General features: G+C 41.0%; 1 protein-coding gene across 7 annotated transcripts in view; it reads left to right on the forward strand.

Moving 5' to 3' along the window:
- Nucleotides 1–21,133, forward strand: part of UST (uronyl 2-sulfotransferase) — a 421,134-nt gene that overhangs the window by 139,306 nt on the left and 260,695 nt on the right. For all 7 annotated transcript variants that reach the window (XR_004029389.1, XR_004029392.1, XR_004029388.1 and 4 more), the window contains exon 2: nt 1,060–1,103. Coding sequence is in view for 2 of the 7 variants with exons in the window: in XM_030809812.1 (XP_030665672.1) it covers nt 1,060–1,103 (44 nt within the window). In the remaining 5 variants the exon portion in view is untranslated. The remainder of the gene's footprint in view (nt 1–1,059; nt 1,104–21,133) is intronic.

Raw genomic sequence — 21,133 nt, forward strand, 5'->3', positions numbered from 1 at the left:
CTACATTTCATTCCATTAGCTTGTTTGGTCATTTTTACTTTTCTGGTGAGATGATTTTCCCTAGACTCACAAGAGTTACCCCTCTTGGACAGGCACCTTCGATTATACTGATTGCATCATTGGCTCCCCAGGTGATCAAACGTCTCCAGATGGTAATGTTTACAGTGCCTGCCTCACACAGAAGCCGGAGATGGCAGGAAGGACTCTAGGTAGGCTTTTCAGATGGGTAGATGCCTGAGCATGCTCTGGAAAAACCAGTCTTCTCTTCTCTCTGCAGTTTACCAGCTGTGTGACTGTGCACAGGTTACTGAGTTTCTCCAGGCCTCTGTTCTCTCCTCTGTTAAAAGGGGACACTTCTAATCCATCTCTGGTATTTGCATTAAATAGATAAATACCTGTAAAGCACTTAGCAGAGTAGCTGCTACTGAAAGGAAGTCAGTAAACTTTAATTCCCTTCCAAATCCCTCTGAGTCTTTTATTCATCAGGAAACAATAGCCGTGCACTCTGAATACACACATGCCAGTAAATGGCTATTAGTGAAGACAAATCAAGCTCCGGAAGCAAGCTAGCCTGAGGAGAGAAGAGAAACGGACAATTTTAAGACAAATTGGAGAAAGACAGTATGGGGTTCAGGACCGGCAGCATCAGCATCTCTTGGGAACTGGTTAGAAATGCATGTTCTCAGACTGGGGCTGGGCAGTTTTAACAAGCCCTGTGGGTAATTCTGATGTACAGTAACATTTGACTACCAATGGTCTAAGCTAAACTCAGCAGATAAATGGGTGAGGAAAAATGGTGCGTGTTACTGAGTGTGTTATGTATGTTTGTGTGCATACATAACCATGTGTGTAGAATGTTTGTAACAGCTGAAACTATTAATCAAACATGGTAATATCAGCAAAATCCAGTCAAACCGGTGATTAATTGTCCATTTTTCTTTGGTACTGTTGTCTGAGTAGAAATACTGTATAACTAGAATGCTTATTTTCAATAACTTTGCACTAAATTCATTTGCGGTTTAAAAAACGGATTCATCAACTTTTTCCTTTATTTTCTAGGAAATTCCACTTACTTGGATGACCATGGACCACCTCCTAGTAAGGTAAGATCTTTGCTTGTGATATAAGTCCCCTTTTTCTTTTATCATACTTAACAGCCTCCGACAAGCGGAACAGATCTCTCCTGGACATGAATCATTCACAAGTAACAGTAGATGACATATGTAAAATTGATGTTTAACTTCTAACAAGGAGGAAGCAGAAAAGCATGATGATAGCCCAGATGACAGGGAGAAGGAGCCATTGTTGAATCAGTGGCTGTTGCTGCCCAGGCATTGGAGCCTGAGACTGACTTCAGACCTCTGGCAGCTTCTCCTGTTTGCACCTCATTTTCATTTGCCTTGGCATCAATGCTGGCCCACAGTGTGATAGCCACACCCGGCCTCCCCATGCCTTTGGGCTTTGGGGCTAGACTCACATCTGTCCTGTTCTCTCCAGCCTAACTGGGTTGGGATACTCCACTTGAGGCCCTGCCAATACCCCCTCAAGGCTGCCCTGGCCTGGCCTGTGAGTCCACTTTTGTTTTTCCTGTAAGTAGTTTTGTCTGACTTAAGGGGCAGAATAATCCTTTAGTATAGTTTCCCTAACACTGTTTACTTTCTTAAGCTCAATGAAAACCGAATGCTAATCTACTGAAAAGTGAGCAAACTAGAACAAATTGATCATTGTATATAAGAAAATACATGCAATGCAATCAATTACCCTTTATTCTAACCGTATGTCCCTTGTACTTTTTTGACATCGTTTTTTTTTCCTTCTAGGAAATGATGGGGATTGTTGATCAGTACTTGGGAAGGGGTTGTGCTTGGCAAAATAAGAAGTTGGCAACCCTGTATCTGTCACTTCAAGAGTGTTCTTTCTGGCCTGTGAAATCCTAAAGTGTCGATACAAGCACTCTAGCTCTCCCTGTACTTGGTTGTTTTCTTAGTCTTGGACCACTTAAGGTGATGCCTACAAAATGCAGTTGTAAATACACGGTGAGAAGATAATGAACCCCCAACCTTAGAGGCTTTGGGGAAATTTACTCCTGTATTAGTCCATTCCTGCATTGCTATAAAGAAATACCCGAGACTGGGTAATTTAAAAAAGAAAAGAGGTTTAATTGGCTCACAGTTCCGCAGGCTGTATAGGAAGCATGATACAGGCATCTACTCAGCTTCTGGGGAGGCTTCAGGAAACTTTCAATCATGGTGGAAGGCAGAAAGGAAGCAGAGGCATCTTACATAGCCAGAGCAGGAACAAGAGGGATGGGGGGAGGTGCCACACCCTTTTAAACAACCAGATCTCACAGGAACTCACTGTCGCCGTGACAGCACCAAGGGGGATGGTGCTAAACCCTGAAAATCCACCCTCATAATCCAGTCACCTCCCACTGGGCCCCCTCCCCCCACCGACACTGGGGATGACAATTAGACATGAGATTTGGGTGGGGACACAGATCCAAACAAATCAGCCCCAAAGTCTGTTTAGACCACCCCCACATTCATGAGCATGAACTTTGGAAGAAGATGTTTCTGGATTCAACACTGACGCTGCCGCTTTCTAGCTGTGTGACACTGGATGAATTACTTAATATTTTGAGCCTCAGTTTCTCATGTGCAGGGTGGGACTAAAAATACCGCTTACAGCACAGGATGCCTAAAATGATTGAATGAGCTGATGTATGATGAGCACTTGACACTGACATGCGATAAACATTAAATCAAGGGTGGCTGCTGTTAACTGTACTGCAGTAACATTAAAATTATTGATGAGTGGTACAGCAGTATTCATCACAGTCATCGAATGGTTCTACCACTTGATCCACTACCTGTTTATTGAATGCCTGTGATGCTGCAGGCAGTAGAAATACAAATACCATACAAAGCAAGAACAACAACAATAAAAATAGCCTCTATTCTAGAGGAGCAAAGGAATATAGAGGATTATGTTCTCTCTGGGGATAAGGACCGTGTCTAACTCGTCTCAGTATCCTCACATTCTTGCATTAGCCTCAATGCACAGAGGCACATCATGACTATTCATTAAATTTCACTGAATTAGACCATGGAATCCAGAGCTGGAATCTGAACTAGGTCTTCTGGCTTCCCTCCCAGGTTCTTTCACTGAGCCAGTATTCTCAAACTTTAGCTTGCATCGAAAGTACCTGGAGGCTTATTAAAACACAGATTGCTGGGCCCAGGCCCCAGAGCGTCTGATTCAGTGGGTCTGGGGTGGGAGCTGAGCATGTGCATTTCTCCCACGTGATGCTGATGCTGTGAGTCTGGAGTTCACATTTGAGAGCCACTGTTCTAAAGGCCATGAATATAAAGAGAACCATTTCCTTAGACATTTTCTATGGTGTTTTCACTGTTAATAGCCTAGAGAGAGTGATATGGCTATTATCTAAAGTTTATTTATTAATGTAATGATGACTCACCATCGTAAGTTTTCTTGTAGAGAAAACATTTTTAGAGGGGTCAATCACCTGCCTAGGAGGGACAATAGAGGGGGAAAAGAAGAATGGTGCCGAAGGTCCTGGTAGGTGCCCTCACCAGTGACTTCCTTTTTCTCCCAAGTAGGGAGGGGCCAGGTGAAGCCCTCCACAGCCCCCTGCCCTGTCATGATATTAGGGAGTGGGATTAGGTGGCTCTGTCAATGGGACCCATCAGCTGTTTTCCTCAATGGCTTTGTTGTTCCTGGCTTGATAAACAGGGTTTTACATGGTCTGAAGACCCAGACCCTTTTTTTATGAACTTGCCTTTTTGACCTTTTTCCTTGGTGGCCAGCCTGAGTCAACACTTTGGTCTTCCTGCTGGTCTTGCTGTGGCTGGGTTGTCTGTCCTGCCTGCCTCTTTGCTGGGACTGTCAGTGCCTAGATTTGGTGTTTTCTGGCTTCACTTCCCCTTCTCCCATAGGGTCTTCCCTAGCTGTGCCTCTTCCCCCTGCCCCTACAGTCTGGTCTTCAACTCCCCCATATCTCCCCCAACCCTTAACCTAAAGCTTCTTGTAATATGCAAAAATGATCAGGTTATAGCAGATTATTCAGACCCCTTTAGAGTAAATCCAGTTTTATAAACTCTTTACTAGTTTGAAAATTGGGAGCATAATCTCTTTAAATCAGCAGAAGTTTACCTAATACAGAATCTTTCACTATAACTGTATTTTCATTATCTGGGATTGGAGTAGCAAAACACTGTTGATTTTCTAAGCAGTAGCCATAAGAAGAAGAATATAAAAATGGGTAAAAATAATACTGGTATGTGAACATCTTCTCATCCGTTCTTATTGCTTCTGGCAGGGTGGAAATGAATCTCAGAAGTGATGAGGTCAGACTTCCGGATAAAGGTCCCTCAAGTGTCCCCTGGGGTGGGGCCTCAGTGGTTTAGGTCTGTAGACCACTGGCTTACCCCAGGACAGGGTGGCATGCAGACGATGAAGACTCACACATGCCTGGCCTCTGGAATGAACCCTTACCCTGGCAGGGAAAAGCAAGACTCAGTCCAGACCCATCTTTTTCATATTTGTTTAGCGCTCAAAAATAACTTTTTGATGCCAAGACTGAAAGAGTTGAGATCTAGATAAAATAAGATTTTTAAACCCTGAAAATATACTGAGGTTACAGGCGAGTTCTCATTTTATTAAACATTCAATTTCACAAGTTTCACATTCCACAAGTAATAGCCATTTAGGGAATGGGGTGTGCCACACAACACATACTGGGCCCCCGTCCTCATTCTCTCCAATATTTTCATAAGAAAAAACAAAGGCCTCTGATTTTCACTTCTTTTTAAAATCCACTTGAACCTCACAGCTCACCTCAGTGTTTGAGCTAAGCTGCTATTTAAAGGTCGCTGTTAATATTTTCTTTCGGTTGCCACATTTTACTACTACTTTGTGTGTACACAGAATACAGTGGTTTAAGGTTAGAGCACTGACTAGAATCACCATAGAGATTTCTAGCAAATGAAACAGAAAGATTATTTTAAGTACAAAAACAAAAGCATGATAGCTCTTTTTGTGAAATTGCATGCGTATGTTTGTATGTATGTCTACAGAGACAAGCCTGGAAAGGGTAATAGTGTTTTCTCCAAGTGGTGAGATTTTGGGAAGTTTTTACCCAGTTCCTTTTACTTTTATGCATAATTTGAGTTCATTAACACCTGCTGAATCTAAAAATCAGAAAAAGAAATTTTCTGGTGTGAGAGAAGATTAAAGTTGGGTTTAAAGGCTTCAGCGCCCTGGCCTCTGCAGCATCATGTGCAGTGTCCACAGACCCGAGAAGTTGACATTTCCCCTCCTTGGCTTCACTTCACCTGGGACATGGGTACCTGGTGCAAGCAGTGGGCAGCAGCAATGATAAGTTCTGTTGGTAACAAATAGGATGTAGATATCATTTCATATACGTTAACTTCCCAAACCCCATAGATAAGGAGAGCTGTTCTAACCGCCTCAAAGATAATAAAATCACTATCCATATCTGTTTTTTCCTGTGTGCCACACACTATGCTAAGCACTTTGCATGCAAAATTTAATCTCTATAAATGATATAAGAGAGGAAGTGATTTTTTAATCCTTACTTTACAGATAAGGGAGCTGGATTTTAGAGGGACAGGCTAACTTGCCAAAGGTCACACACTAAGTAAGCATTGGACTTGGGATTCCAGCCCAGGGCTGTGTGTATAGCTCCAGCGCTCATATTTTTAACCATTTCAAAATTACTAATTTAAGTAGAAATACAATAATTTTCTACCTTATTTCTAAATTTTTGCACTTTTAAATAAGCAATCTGGTACACTGATTAGTATAATACACAAATTTTAACCTTCAGTATACCAGAAAAAAATAGTCATCACCATTTACCATTTGGGTTCAAAGGACACTTAATTTTTTAAATCAATGCAGTGAACTTTTTCACATCTACTTTATCCGTTTTCTTCTAGTAACCTTTGTATACTTACCTACCTTCAGCACCTGAACGTTTTCAAACTGTATATAAAGTAAATTTTGGTATACAAACTTGAAAAGGTGAAAGAATACCATCCCACATTCATTTAGCAAAACAGGATGGTCCAGGTTCTTTTCACAAAATATTATTTGAGGGAATCCTTCCTCTTGAATGAATGACTCTATAAGAATAGCATGTTTTCTTTTTGTCCTTAGAAATATATTGTTCATTCAATATATTTAGAGAGTTTAAGAGAATTAATCTATGATGTCATCATCTGAAGAGTCGTAGTCGTAGTCGGAGGTTTCGTTAATTTCATCATCATCATTAGAGTCTTCAGTGCCGTTGTGTGATGGCTTGCATTCATCTCTGATGCTTCTGTTGTTTGTGAAATCTCTCTTTCTGTCAGTTATCTTCTTTTTGTCATTATAGGCAAGAATGAAAAATTTGAAATTCTCCACTCTAGTCAATGAAATTAAAACAAACTACAAAGGCGATGTCTCTAGTCTCCTTTTATATCCTCCAAAAAGATGATGTAATACTTGGGGTAACACAATAAGAAAGATGGAGGATGATGCAATAGTGACAATTTATTTCACTAATGAATCATTCCCCTAGGCCCACACTGTTTAATATGGTAGCTATTAGCCTCAGGTAGCTATTTAAATCTAAATTAACTAAAATTAAAAAAATAAAAATTTAGTTTCTCCATTGCACTAGCCACATTTCAAATTCTCTGTAGCTATATGCAGCTAGTGGTTACTGTCTTGCACAAGAAAAATAGAACATTTTCATCATCAAGGAACATTCTACTGAATGGCAGTGTTTTCTAATCTATTCCATTGTTCCTATATTTTTCTATTACATTAGTCTTTTTAAACATTATTTGGGAATAATTGACATATAACTGGTGGGTAATTGTTCCCGAGATGATGAAATAGCAAAATGCTTCAAGATATAGGAATAATAAAATTACAAAGATGCCATAATGGATCTTAGATTTTCTTAAATGGTCTGCTGGACCCATATGGTAGTTGCAAGGTAGAATGAGTTTTATTCTCTTTCTTTTTTTTTTAAAAAAGTATATTTTCTCTTTTCCTTTGGAACATCTCTAAGAAAGAATAAAGTTATAAAATATTAATCCATACAAATAGCTAGAACTGCTTGAAATTTATAAAACCTAAAAAACTAAAAGTGGGTCCAGTGGATGCTAATAGTATATTGAGGGTTAAGATATATTACTGATATCTACATTTGTATACAAAAGCATTTTTATATATAAAATATTATTTTTGCATATGAAGTATTAGTATTCAAAATTCTGTTGTAAAATGGGTTCATTAGAAGAAGGCTTACAATTATTATGCTGATCCAGCAATCTCCAAATGAATGAGAAGTAGTAATATGAACTGAGATAATATTTGTATAGTGCTTTGCAGCATCTGGCAGTGAACCACTGCTCAGTAAAGTTGAGTCCTTCCTACCCACACCCCAAGAAACGAATTTCCCTTTAGTATTAATTGTTTAATGCCTACTTAGTCTAAGGGATCAGGAAGACATTTAAAAAATTGAAGATGATCTCTGTCATCTAACAGCTTATAATCTGGTTGTGTCATAAGGTTTGATGGAATCAAAGACAGAGAGCACATGGTTCTGTGACTGATATATTCTTAAGTCTAAATGACATGCATTCATCTAAGTGTTTACTATGCATCAAATTTGTCTTGGGCTCTGTGCTGGGTGCTGAGGCTGTCAGGCCACAGAATGCACAGTCTATGCCCTCCAGGAGTTTAGTCCAGTCAAAGGACAGGCTGGCAAACAGATTCATACAGTAAGTATGCTAAGTGGGCTGCTGGATGCTATGATGAGGATGCACACTCAACACAAGGAGAATGCAGGAAGCTCAACTTGACCTTTTTTCCAGGTGCAAGTCCTGAAGATTGAATAGGAGGAACTAACTAGGTCAGATAACCTGGGATAGGGACAGGCATGGTGGCTTATGCCTCTAATCCCAGCACTTTTGGAGGCTGAGGTGGGAGGATTGCTTGAGCCCAGACAGTTGGAGGTTACAGTGAGCTATGATTGCACCACCACCCTCCAGCCTGGGTGACAGAGTGAGACTCTGTCTCTTCAAAAAAAAGTCTAGGATGGAAAGGATGAGAAGGGATGGGCCTCACTGCTGGAGTTTTAAGAGTGGTAGGTGGGAAATTGAGATATGAACTGCTTTGAGGAGCTTGGCTTTAACAGGAAAGAGAGAAAAGATGATAGCCTAGGCAGTGGAGTCCATGTCTACATAATTGTGGAGTAGTAAAGGAATGATCAATCACAAATCCAGTTTTGAATGGTGTCATGGATTGAATTGTGTTTTCCCAAAAGATACATTGAATCCTAACCCCAGAATCTGTGAGTGGGATCCTGTTTGTAATTAGGCTCTTTGCAGATGAAGATGAGGTCGTGCTGGAGTAGGGTGGACCCTAAAGACAGTGATTGATGTCTGTATAAGAAGAGGGAAATTTGGACACAGAGATAGAGACCAACAGGAGAATGCTGTAGGAACAATGGAGGCAGACTGGGATTATGCTGTTTTGCTGCCACAGACCAAGGTACACCAAGGATGGCTGGCAGCCACCAACCAGGAGAGAAACATGGAGCAGTTTCCCCCTCCGAATCCCCAGGCAGGAGCCAGCCCTATAGACATCTTGATTTCAGATTTCTGACCTCCTGAACTGTGACGGTAAATTTCTGTTGTTTTAAGCCACCAAGTTTGTGGTACTTTGTTACAGCAGCCCCAGGTAGCAATGCAAATGGATTGAGTTTAATATCTTCAGTTACCAGGATACAATTAAGTATTATGCCTTTTAGGCATTATTTGGTTTGATTTAAGAAACATTGAAACCATTTTTAGAAGCTTATCATTAGGATAATTTCAGTGCTTTTTTTTTTTTTTTGGAGATGGAGTCTCGCTCTATTGCCAGGCTGGAGTGTAGTGGTGCGATCTTGGCTCACTGCAACCTCCGCCTCCCGGATTTAAGCAATTCTCCTGCCTCAGCCTCCCGAGTAGCTGGGACTACAGGCACCTGCCACCATGCCCAGCTAATTTTTTATATTAGTTTTTTTTTTTAGTAGAGATGGGGTTTCACCATGTTGGCCAGGTTGGTCTTGATCTCTTGACCTTGTGATCCACCCACCTTGGCCTTCCAAAGTGCTGGGATTACAGGCGTGAGCCACAGCACCCAGCATTTCAGTGCATTTTTAAGTTTTTTTCCCAACCTTCCATACCACTCAGGTTTTTCCCCCAACCTTCTTTCTTCACTTTTCCTCACCATTCTCATGTTTTTAGCTGTGTTATTAGCCCCAACATTCTCTCCAATTTCTTCTATTTAAAATTTATTCCTGCTGTTCAAATTGTGTTATCTTCTATACAAAAAACATATTATATTACATCATATTTTTCTCTGAAAAGGATCTCAGTGACAATTCATTTAAGACAAAGTTACTGAAGAGAGAGGTCCTGTTGCCACACAGCAGAGGGACATGAGAGCAACAAAGAAAAACAGTAAGGAAGTCTGCTGTCTTTCAAACAATGTGGCTCTATTTCTACCGGAGACTTCTCAGCCTAACTAAACCGTTAGGCTAACAATATGATATGGTTTGGCTGTGTCCCCACCCAAATCTCATCTTGAATTGTAGCTCCCATAATTCCCAAGTGTTGTGGGAGGGAGCCGGTGGGAGATAATCATGGGGGTGGTTTCCTCCATACTGTTCTTGTGGTAGTGAATACGTCTCACAAGATCTGATGGTTTTATGAGGGGAAACCGCTTTCACTGATTCTCACTCTCTTCTCTTGTCTGCTGCCATGTGAGATGTGCCTTTCACCTTCAGCCACGATTGTGAGGCCTCCTTAGCCATGTGGAACTGTCAGTCCATCAAACCTCTTTCTTTTGTAAATTGCCCAGTCTTGGGTGTGTCTTTATCAGCAGTGTGAAAATGGACTAATACACAAAACTACCACAAGTTCCTAAGAAAGATTACATTTTTGTTTTTTTTTTCCCCTCTTAATAACTTCTTTAGATTTGGAGACACATTAGCAGAAAGAGGTTCCATGTTCTGTAGTAAAGAAACCATGATGTCCATTCCTTGCTTTGAGCTTAAAGATGAAAACCCAAATATATTATAATCATAGTAGGTAAATTACTTACAGAAGGTATTGGGAGTAAAATGGCCTTCAGTTGGCTTGGTTAAGCATTGGTGACCTTGGAGAAGATTTCTGGATCCAAAAGTCCCCATTTCCGGGAGGGCAGGATTGCTGGATTTTGTGTGTGTACACAGTGTCCTTTGGTTAGCATCACTTTTATTTGCAAGAGTAGATTTCAGAGAAAAACACATTTCTTGTTTCTGTCTCCCAAAACCTCAAAGCCTATTTTTCAGGATATAGACATGCCCATCCACCTGGTTTTCCTCTTCTCTGTGAGGACCTGCAAGAAGCAAGTAAATCTCTGGCACAAAATTGTGTTGGGTGCGGGGCCGCCCTGCCTAGCATGCTTCCATGTGGCTGCAGCTCCTGAAGCCATTCCTGCTGCTAAGAGGGTGCCCCTGGTTCCATGCTCCTATTCATTGTTCTGTAAAGAACATCCAATGTGGCAAAAACCCACATTGTCTGATTTTCTTTGAAAAACAAAGAACTGGCATTCTCAAGAAGTTTATAATACTTTCTTATTTTTGTCTAAGGTTGAAATGATGAAACCTCTTTATTTTTAACTTTTCAATTATTTTTAATTATGAACTATTCCAAACACAAAAAAATGAATGAGACTAATAAAATATATATCCAATATGTCCAATGCACTCACCCACCCCTTAGGCTGAAAACATGTGACTGTGTTAATTTGCTTCATGCTTCCTTCTGACCTTTCTGTTCATTCTTGGTGCCTGGGAGGAGGCTGAGAAGCATCGGTTTTAGAATCAGATCTCAGTTCAAATCCTAGCTACGTCACTAGTTACCCTAGGTACTCTAAAATAAGTACTTCACCTCTTTGAGCTTCAATTTTCTATTTCTAAAAGAGGATTGTAATGCCCACCTCTCAGGATTGTGAGGCTGAAATGAGATCACTGGAATGCACTTAACATGATGCCTGACACATGGTAAGTACCCAGCAATGGGTCCTTGGTTCTATAGCTGTTTCCTTGATGTAGATTCTGGTAACTCAGTTTGCTATAACTTAGAGCAAGCCTAGTTCCCAATCCCCCACCCCACCCCACACCCTATTTTCGTTGGATTTTTACTTTTATTTTTTAAATTTTTTAAAAAATTTTTTGAGACTGAGTCTCACACTGTCATCCAGGCTGGAGTATAGTGGTATGATCTCGGCTCACTGCAACCTCCACCTCCTGGGTTCAGGTGATTCTTGTGCCTCAGCCTCCCGAGTAGCTGGGATTACAGGCGTGCACTATCATGCCCAGCTAATTTTTATATTTTCAGTAGAGATGGGGTTTCACCATGTTGGCCAGGCTGGTCTCAAACTCCTGACCTCAAGTGACCTGCCCGTCTTGGCCTCCCAAAGTCCTGGGATTACAGGCATGAGCCACCAGGCCCAGCCTTATCTTTTTATTTTTAATTTTTTTTTTTAGAGACACAGTCTTGCCCTGTCACACAGGCTGGAGTACAGTGGCACAATCATAGCTCACTGTAGCCTTGACCTCCTGGGCTCAAGCTATCTTCCTGCCTCAGCCTCCCAAGTAGCTAGGATTACAGGTATGTGCCACCATGCCCAGCTAACTTTTTTTTGGTAGAGATGGGGTCTCACTCTGCTGCCCAGGCTGGCCTTGAACCCCTGGCTTCAAGTGATCCTTCTGCCTCGGCCTCCCAAAGTGTTGGGATTATAGGCACGAGCCACTGCAACTGGCTTCTTTGGATTTTTAAAAGCAATTACATGCCAGTTGGCAGACCAGATACGAATCTCTTACCTTATAAGAACATTGAGGTCTTGTAGGTATCCCCGCTTTGATGCCTTTGGGCTAATTCAGGACACTAAGCAAGGCCTTTCACAATCCCTTACCATTTTGTTTTTTCTTAAGAATATATTGTTCTCTGTGTTCAAACCTGACTTTACTGAAAGTCCTTTTTAAAAAAAAAAAATCCTACCAAAGAAGTGAAGCTGCTTTTCATTTTATGGAAGAATCCATTGCACTGGGTAATAGATTTGTGTTTAATGATTCATGATAAATATATCAGGTTTAGAGAACGAGAGACCTAGCAAGACAGAACGAGGCTGGGAGTTAGGACTCAGTTTCACTCTGATGAACGTGACCTTGAAAGAGTCCCTTCCACCCTCTCATTTTTTTTGATCATTGCAAGTGATAGGAAAATTAATGATGTGAACATTTTATTTTTGAATAATTATAAGAGCTTCTGAGACCACTGTATGCTGTAGAGAACTTTATGCTTTGGTATTCTGTTGGAGATGGGTAATTAATAGCTTAGAAGGTAAAAGAATCTGCAAAAGGAAAACAAATCAACCTTACATAATAGGGTTATTGTTTTTTAATCCCAAAGTCGCCTGTATTCCCACTTCACTCTTACTTCACGCTCATCACATTTCTTAAACCATTTATGTGGAAGGGTTTGGCCCAGCTGCCTGCTTTCTGAGATTTCAACTTTCAGTGGAGATCCATGTCCAAGTTCAGACACAGTCCTTCTAAATTGATCAATTTTATGAGCATGTAATATGTCTACTCTTGCCCAAGAAGAACATAACGAATTCATTTCTTCCTCCACAAATATTTAGTGCTATTAAGCACATCTTTCATTTTTTTAATTAAAAAATTCTGTGAAGCCACAGGTTTTAAAATATGTAGTTTATGTAATTGTTCTTTTAGTATCTTCCCCACCCCAATCCCCAGGGACCAGTTATCATTGATAAGATGTTCACCAAGCCTTATCCAAACCAGCATCAGTTACAAAATCATGAGCTTAACTGGTTGTTGGGGCTGGGCTGTCTATAACAAAAATGAAGGGCTTTAAATGAAGCATGAAATTTTAAAATGGCACATTGTTGTTGGAAAGCATATTTAATCAAGAAAGTGCTTTAGCAAATTAAGAAAACCCATGCCACCATTCCTTGGCAGAGTGGCAGTTGCCTCAGGGCTCTCAAAGTTGTAATAACTTAATCATCTTAGCAGCTCCCAATATAGCTACCTAATTTTTTTTTTTTTTTTTTTTTTTTTTTTGAGACGGAGTCTCGCTCTGTCGCCCAGGCTGGAGTGCAGTGGCGCGATCTCGGCTCACTGCAAGCTCCGCCTCCCAGGTTCACGCCATTCTCCTGCCTCAGCCTCCTGAGAAGCTGGGACTACAGGAGCCTGCCACTACGCCTGGCTAATTTTTTGTATTTTTAGTAGAGATGGGGTTTCACTGTGTTAGCCAGGATGGTCTCGATCTCCTGACCTCATGATCTGCCCGGCTCAGCCTCCCAAAGTGCTGGGATTACAGGCGTGAGCCACTGTGCCCGGCCTACCTAATTCTTTTCTTGTTTATTTTTTATTAGATTGTATGATCATTTCTTTGTTTTAAAAATTATGCCTGCTCCTATTGTGTTTTAATTTGGGAAGTACAGAAAATTATAGACTAGCAGGAAAAAATAATTATCCACAATGCCACCATGCAAGGGCAACTAAAATGAACCGTTTTCACCCGTCTAGTCTTTATAGTATATTAATAATATTTAAGCCTCCTGTCACATTTGTTGCAAATATTTCGTCAGTCCTTGTATGTTTAATCAAACTTGTGCATGCACGTAACACACAGAGTTTACAGAACCAAAGTCCTCTTTGAAAAACAGTGGCGCTGGATGGCGCCCTGCACGTCACTTTCTGCTCTTTTATCTGGTTTTTTAGTATTAACTTCATATCCCTGGTTAACCTGTTATGTTGCTGCTTCCAGATTTCACTCAGCGTTAGGCATTGTCTGTGCAAGAGAAGGATTTAGCTCTTTCACTGCAGCTGACCCGCCCCCCCCGACCCCCAGCACCCTTCTGTGTCATACATCCTTCTTGTCTAGGTGTATGTTACTGGGGCTAAATCAATGCCCAGTGATTTTATTGTTGCAACTAGGTAGACAGGAGTGACAGCTGAGCCATTATTATTATGTCTCCTTTCCTGCTTATCTTTTCATTTCCTTTATAACAAATATTGTCTTGTTTTGTAAATTTATTTACATACTTTTCTATGATCCCCAATTTATCCTTCAACTCTTCTCCAGTTGTGTAAATCTCCCCAGAGCCTTCACACACATTAGGTGTTGTGTCAGTGTGGAGTTGATGAAGTCTCTCCTGGGGTCTTCTTGTCTGCTCCCATCAGGACGGGTTGCTCGCTCAACCTCATGCTCAGGTGTGTCTTGGGATCTCCTTTCACTCTCTTCTGTATCGATATGGTTTGGCTGTGTCCCCACCTAGATCTCATCTTGAATTGTAGCTCCAACAATCTCCATGTGTTGTGGGAGGGACCCAGTGGGAGGCAATTGAATCATGAGGGTAGGTCTTTCCTTTGCTAGTCTCGTGATAGTAAGTCTCACGAGATCTGATGGTTTTATCAAGGGGAGTTTCCCTACACAAACTCTCTTTTCTGCTGCCATGTGAGACCTGCCTTTCACCTTCTGCCACGATTGTGAGGCCTCCCAGCCATGTGGAACTGTGAGTCCATTAAACCTCTTTCTTTTGTAAATTGCCCAGTCTGGGATATGTCTTTATCAGCAGCATAAACACGAACTAATACATGTATTCACTCCTATTTCCTGCATTACCATATTGTATTTGTTCCTTTTTGCTGCTGTAACAGTTACAGCAAGCTTAGTAGCTTAAAGCAACACACATTTATTGTCTTACAGTTCTGGAGGTCAGAAGTCTGAAATGGGTCTCACTGGGCTCAAATTGAAGAGTCAGCAGAGATGTGTTCCTTCTGGGAGCTCTGGGGCAAATCCATTTCCTTGACTTTTCCAGCTTCTAGAGGCCACCAGCATTTCTTGACTTCTCCTTTATCTTCAAGGCCAGTATTGTTGCATCCTCAGATCTCAGACTTCTCCTTCTCCTCCTCCTTTCTCCTTCCTTAATTTATCAGGACCCTTGTGATTATATTGGACTCACCTGGGTAATCCAGGCTCCTCTCCTCAGCTCAGGATTCTTAACTTACCACATCTGCGAAGTCCTTTTTGCCATGTAGGGTAACATATTCACAGAATTTGGAGATGAGGACATGGGCATCTTTGGGGGACCATCATTCTGCCTTATTTCCTCAGCCTCCACTAGCTTCTCAAGAAACGGTGCATGGGACAGAAGTCATCTGAAATACTGCATTTCTGAAGATATCTTTATCCTTGATTGATAGTTTGATGTGATGTAGAATTCCAGATTGGAAATCTATATTAATCAAGATAGGTTAGGGTGATGCAATTATAATAAACTCCAAAATCTCAGTGGCTTTGCACATTAGAGTTTATTTCTTGCTTATATAAGAAGTAGCTTATATAGCTCAGGGATCCAGGCTGTTTCCATCTTGTGGCATTAACCGTCTCAACACAGGACCTCCAATGTTACTGTGGCACAGAGCAGAGAGGAACTAGAGGGGCACGTAGGGAGACTTTTCAGCCCTTCAGCCCGGAAGTGACCCGTGTCACTTTTTTTTTTTTGAGACGGAGTTTTGCACTTGTCACCCAGACTGGAGTGCAGTGGCGTGATCTCGGCTCACTGCAACCTCCGCCTCCCAGGTTCAAATGATTCTCTTGCCTCAGCCTCCTAAGTAGCTGGGATTACAGGTGCCTGCCACCACGCCTGGCTGATTTTTGTATTTTTAGTAGAGATGGGGTTTCACCATGTTGGCCAGGCTGGTCTCGAACTCCTGACCTCAAGTGATCCACCCCCCTCGGCCTCCCAAAGTGTTGGGATTACAGGCATGAGCCACTGCGCCCGGCTGACTTGTGTCACTTCTGTGAGCAGTCCATTAGCCAGAACTGGTCACAAGGCCCCACTTAACTGACAGGGGGCTGCAAGATGGAGCATTTGAGTACTCTGAGCATTGAATATCTCTGCCACAAAATCATGTCCCCTCAGAATATGAAGGTTTTTGCCAGTTTTCTTCTAGCTTCCAGTATTTCTGTTGAGAAAACGAATTCCTGATCTTTTATATGAACATCTAATCTGTCTCTGTGGAAGCTTCTTATTCTTCGTGTTCTAAAATTGTATAATTCTGTATCTAGTGTGTATAAGTTTCATGTACCGTTCCAGATACTTGGTGGACCTTGCAATCTGGAAACAGATACCCCGTTCTGGAAAATTTGCTTGATGTTTTCTTTTCAGGAAAGACAGGATTTCACTCTGTAACCCAGGCTGGAGTACAGTGGTGTGATCATAGCTCACTGCAACTTTGAATTCCTGGGCTCAAGTGATCTTCCCGCCTCAGCCTCCTGAATAGCTGGGACTACAGGCATGTGCCTGTAGCCATGCCTGGCTAATTTTTTTTTTTTTTTTTTTTTTTTTAATTTTAGTAGACCCAAGGTCTCACTATGTTGCCTAGCCAGGTCTTGAACTCCTGGGCTCAAGTGATCCTCCTGCCTCAGCCTCCCAAAGTGCTAGGATTACAGGCATGAGCTATTGCATCTCGCCTGGTTTTAATTTTTAAATTTTTTATGAATTTTGTGTCTTACTTTGTTGCCCAGGTTGATCTTGAACTCTTGGCCTTCAGTCGTCCTCCTGTCTCAGCCTCCCAAAGTGCTGGGATTGTAGGTGTGAGCCACCTTGCCTGGTTCTTCCTCTACATTTTCATTTTTTGTCATTCTGAACCTACTCTTATTTGGATTTTGGACCTCCAGGAGTAGTTGTCTGTTTTTCTTGGCTTTGTTCTTCTCATTTTTTCCTTTGTCTTTTTTGCTCTACTGTCTAGAAGAGTTTTGAAACTGTCTTCCACTCCTTCTGTTGCATTTCTTCCTTGACGTTCTCATATATTTAATTTACAAGAGCTTGTTGTTGTTGTTGTTCTCTGAAGGTTCTTTATTATGACATTCTTTGGTTCCATACGGGGTCTTTACATTTCATACTAAAGGTTATTATAGGTATTTTTATTATTTTTTGGTTGCTATTCTGGATGGAATATTTTTCCACTATGTTTTAAATTTATTGTTGTAATATTGAAAAATTACTGATATAATGTCATGTTACTGAACTTTTTACTTCAATAATTTTTCAATTATTTTCTTTTTCCCTTTTTTGGTAGAGAATCACATAATTGACAAAAGCATGCATTTTCTCTCTTTATCCAATTCTGTTTTAAGTTTTATAGCATTATCCAGAATAATATTATGTAATGTAAAGTCCATGGTGGGAGACTGTGTATTAATTATCACGTTCCCCACATTTAGGACATGTACCTATTTAGTTGACAATAAATACATGTCAAGTGAATGAATGATGGTTATAGACAGTATCTTTCTTTTGCTTCAAGTTTTAATAATATTAAAAATGTTCTATCATTGAGTATAATTGTAATTTTTAGTTTAAGATACATATTCTTTATCATGTTAACAAAATATTATTTTTAAATTTTCTGAAAGCATACAATTATTTGAGAAAATATGTTTCCTTTGTGGGTTGTGATCTTGCACTCAGGAACATGTGTTGAATTAGCTTAATTCAACTTTATAAACTAATAGGGGTAAAAACTAATGGGGACAGACAGGTTGAGATGTGCAGACAGGCACTATTTATCAGTGTTTGATTTGTTGTAACATTTTTACTGGTGACCTGGAAGAGGAAATGCTCAGAAAAATCTGAGTTTCCAGGTGACTCTAATATTTTTTCTGGTACTACTGAACCACAGGACTATCTACTAAGCTCAGAGTCTCTGTCACCTGTAATGTAGGGGCTTCCTCCCAGGACAATACTGCAGCCCAAAGAGGCTGTCAAAGTACTGGACACCCTGGAGCACAGAATATAACAGTGTCTTGTGCAAGCCATCATTTATCTATGTCTGAGAGATTCTATGCAGTTTTAGTCAACAAAGACCAAGAGAGGCATAACTGGCTGGAGAACATTCAGAAACTAATAACCAAAATGATCTTGGGAGGTAGAAGCAAAGTCTAAAATAATTATGATTCTTGTCGGAAGGGACATTGACTCTGGAAAATCATCAAAGCCTATAAAACTAGAAGCAGTGTGTTTGAGGTGAGCACAAAACTCTTCACCAAGGCCTTGAACACAACTCTGGTCTGAAATTAAATAGACTCAAAGTGCCTCAAATCTTAAATACGATATATCAAAGACAAATTGAAGGACATTTTGTTTCTTGTGAGGGATAGTAAACAGCTGGACTTCATTTGCCCAAATGACAGTACAGGCCAAAACTATAAATCAGTTCCTGTAAAAGTTGATATATATTCATGGATGGTAAATCCACAGTGGATTAGGAAAAGTGCAAGGTTGTTTAGAGGGACAGCCTGATATTTTGGAATTGATGTTCTTGAATTCAGTAAGATCATTCTTATTTTATATATATAATAAAATGAGAAAATTAGCGAAAATTATTTCCAATATGAATATTATTTAGTGGTTATTGACTCTTATTTACAATGTAGTAATTTTTTTCTTTTTTGAGACAGAGTCTCACTCTGTCACCCAGGCTGGAGTGCAGTGACACAATCTTGGCTCACTGCAGCCTCCACCTCCCAGGTTCAAGCAATTCTCCTGCCTCAGCCTCCTGGGTAGTTGGGATTACAAGCACCCACCACCACACCCAGCTAATTTTTGTGTTTTTAGTAGAGACTGAGTTTCATCATGTTGGTCAGGCTGGTCTCGAACCCCTGACCTCAAGTGAAGTCCTCAGCTTCCCAAAGTGCTAAGATAACAGGCATGAGCCACTGTACCCAGCCAATTTAGTAATTTTTGGTTCTTGTCTCCAAAGCATTCACTGGGTGCTCCTGCTCAGATTCCCCATCTTATAAGGCTTTCCTTGAAGCCTCCACCTCCTGCAGCTGCCCTAGGCAGAAGCTCAATATTGGGAAGGCATCAGCAGCAGGAGTTTGAAGATCCTGGTCCAAGTCCCGGCTCCCAGTCCTCTCAGTCTTCATCCTGGCAAAGCCAAGTACTCTCTCTCTCTGAGTTTTGTTTTTCTCACTTATAAAATAGGAAGTAATGATTTCCCAGTATTCTTCATATTCACATTTTTGTGAAAAGGAAATCAAGTTAACATTTCTCGACGTGCTTTGGGAGCCATAAGGTGCTGGCTTCGCATTGATGGGTACAGATGGAGTGGCCTGTTTGCCAAACCTCTGAGTCATTACTTTTCTCTTCCCAGGTCCCTGACACCCTGCAAATGAACCCCCATGTGGCCTCTTGCTCTGGCAAGCTGGTTTGATTATGTGCAAGGCTTCTCTGCCCCTGAAGCCTAAAGCCTAGTGAAAGGCAGGCTGGGTGGAGACCCTGGCAGTTCTCTTCTAGGCTCACACCCTCATCTTGACCTTCAGCTCCCCTTCCTCCACCCCATGGAAAGGGAATTGTCAGTGTATGCCCCTAAAACCTAGGGTAGAGCAAAACCAGCTGGACCTTCCCCCCTGCCTTTCCCTGGGGTGAGATCTAGACTCCCCGTTGGCTCCCTTCCCCTCCCCAGCCCCCATTAAGGGGAAATTGGGAATCATTTACTTTCTGTACTAGCTGTGTGGGACATGAGAGAAAAATGAGCAATGTGAAGCCAGCCAACAACAGAAGGAGACTCAGGGAAGGAGCCAAGTGGAAAACAGCCTGAAAAACCTTTGTGCCATCCTTTGAGAGTATCATTTCCTACCACCAGAGCCTAATTCTGTCCTTGAGGAATATATATGATCTTAAGACTTCACCTCCTCTAACAGGAAGGCAGCCTTGGGCTCCTGTTAGAGATCTTAGTGTGCAAAACTGCAAAGCACTTAGAATGTCACTTCTGACCTTATAATATTCTTCTGTAACAATAGCTGGCACACATCATTATACGTCGTACTGTTACCTGTATGCATATATTTTTATCTCCCTAACTATATTGTAATTCCTCAAGGGCATGGAACATATTTTATACATCTTTTTTGGCGTAATGGATGTGTACTAATTATATGTACCTAGAGAAATCCTTTCATCTGGCAGTCAGAGGCATCCAGAATGAACTTGTCAGTTACATAAGCCCCATCCAGCATGAATCCACGATGCAGTGCCTCTAGCATGATGCTGTAGGACGTGGAGCATCACAGATGATTTGGAGAAGTGGATGATTCTTGCCCAGAGTCACTTATCTGCCTGGCTTTGATCTTCATGCTTCTCCCGTTCCTTTCTTCCTCTTCAAAACCAGATGTCTTCCTCTCCTTGGCTAAAAAGAATATACCAGTGAAGTGGTATGTCAGGGCATTAATAATGAGAAGTGTGCAGACTGTAGTTTATGAGGATTTCACGTTCTTTGATTTAGAATATGATTGCTTGCTACAATTTAACTTCATTGTGGGTGAATATAGCAAAAAATAGTCAAAAATAACTGATCTGGGCTTGTCATCTGTCCACTTAATGGACAAGGTATGAAGGTTATCTAATTGATATTTCTAAAGTTTCAAAATGTGTTCAGATACAAGATGGTCACTGAGGAGAGATAGTATTAGCTTGACTGCCATTGTATTAGCTTGGTGCAAAAGTGATTGCGGTTTTTGTCATGAAAGGTGATAGTATAGTAGTTGGGGGCTTAACTTCTGAAGCTTAGTGAACCTACATTCACTTGAAGACTCTGCCTCTTACTAACTGTGTGATTTGGGACAGATTTCAGAATTTCTGCCATCCTCAGTTTCCTCATGTACAAAGGATCCTATTTGATAGGGTTGTTGAGAGAATTAATTGAAAGAAACCATCTAAAACGCTTAGCACAGGCTCAGTCTATCCTGGATTAACGAAAGTCTAGTCAGTTGTTGGCATGGTATGAGTTAGTGGGTTTGATGTGCACACGTAAATGCCTGTGCAAATAGGAAGGGTTCTAGGAGTTACAGCAACAAGCAGAGTTTGAGTTATGTAAGCCTTCAAAAGTGTGTGCTCTGACCTCTGATGTTGCCATTTCAAGTATTCTAAACTGGTTAACCACAGATGATTAAAGCAAGAATTATGCATA

The sequence above is a fragment of the Nomascus leucogenys genome, chromosome 3 (assembly GCF_006542625.1).
Source record: "Nomascus leucogenys isolate Asia chromosome 3, Asia_NLE_v1, whole genome shotgun sequence".
NCBI classification, from domain to species: Eukaryota; Metazoa; Chordata; class Mammalia; order Primates; family Hylobatidae; genus Nomascus; species Nomascus leucogenys.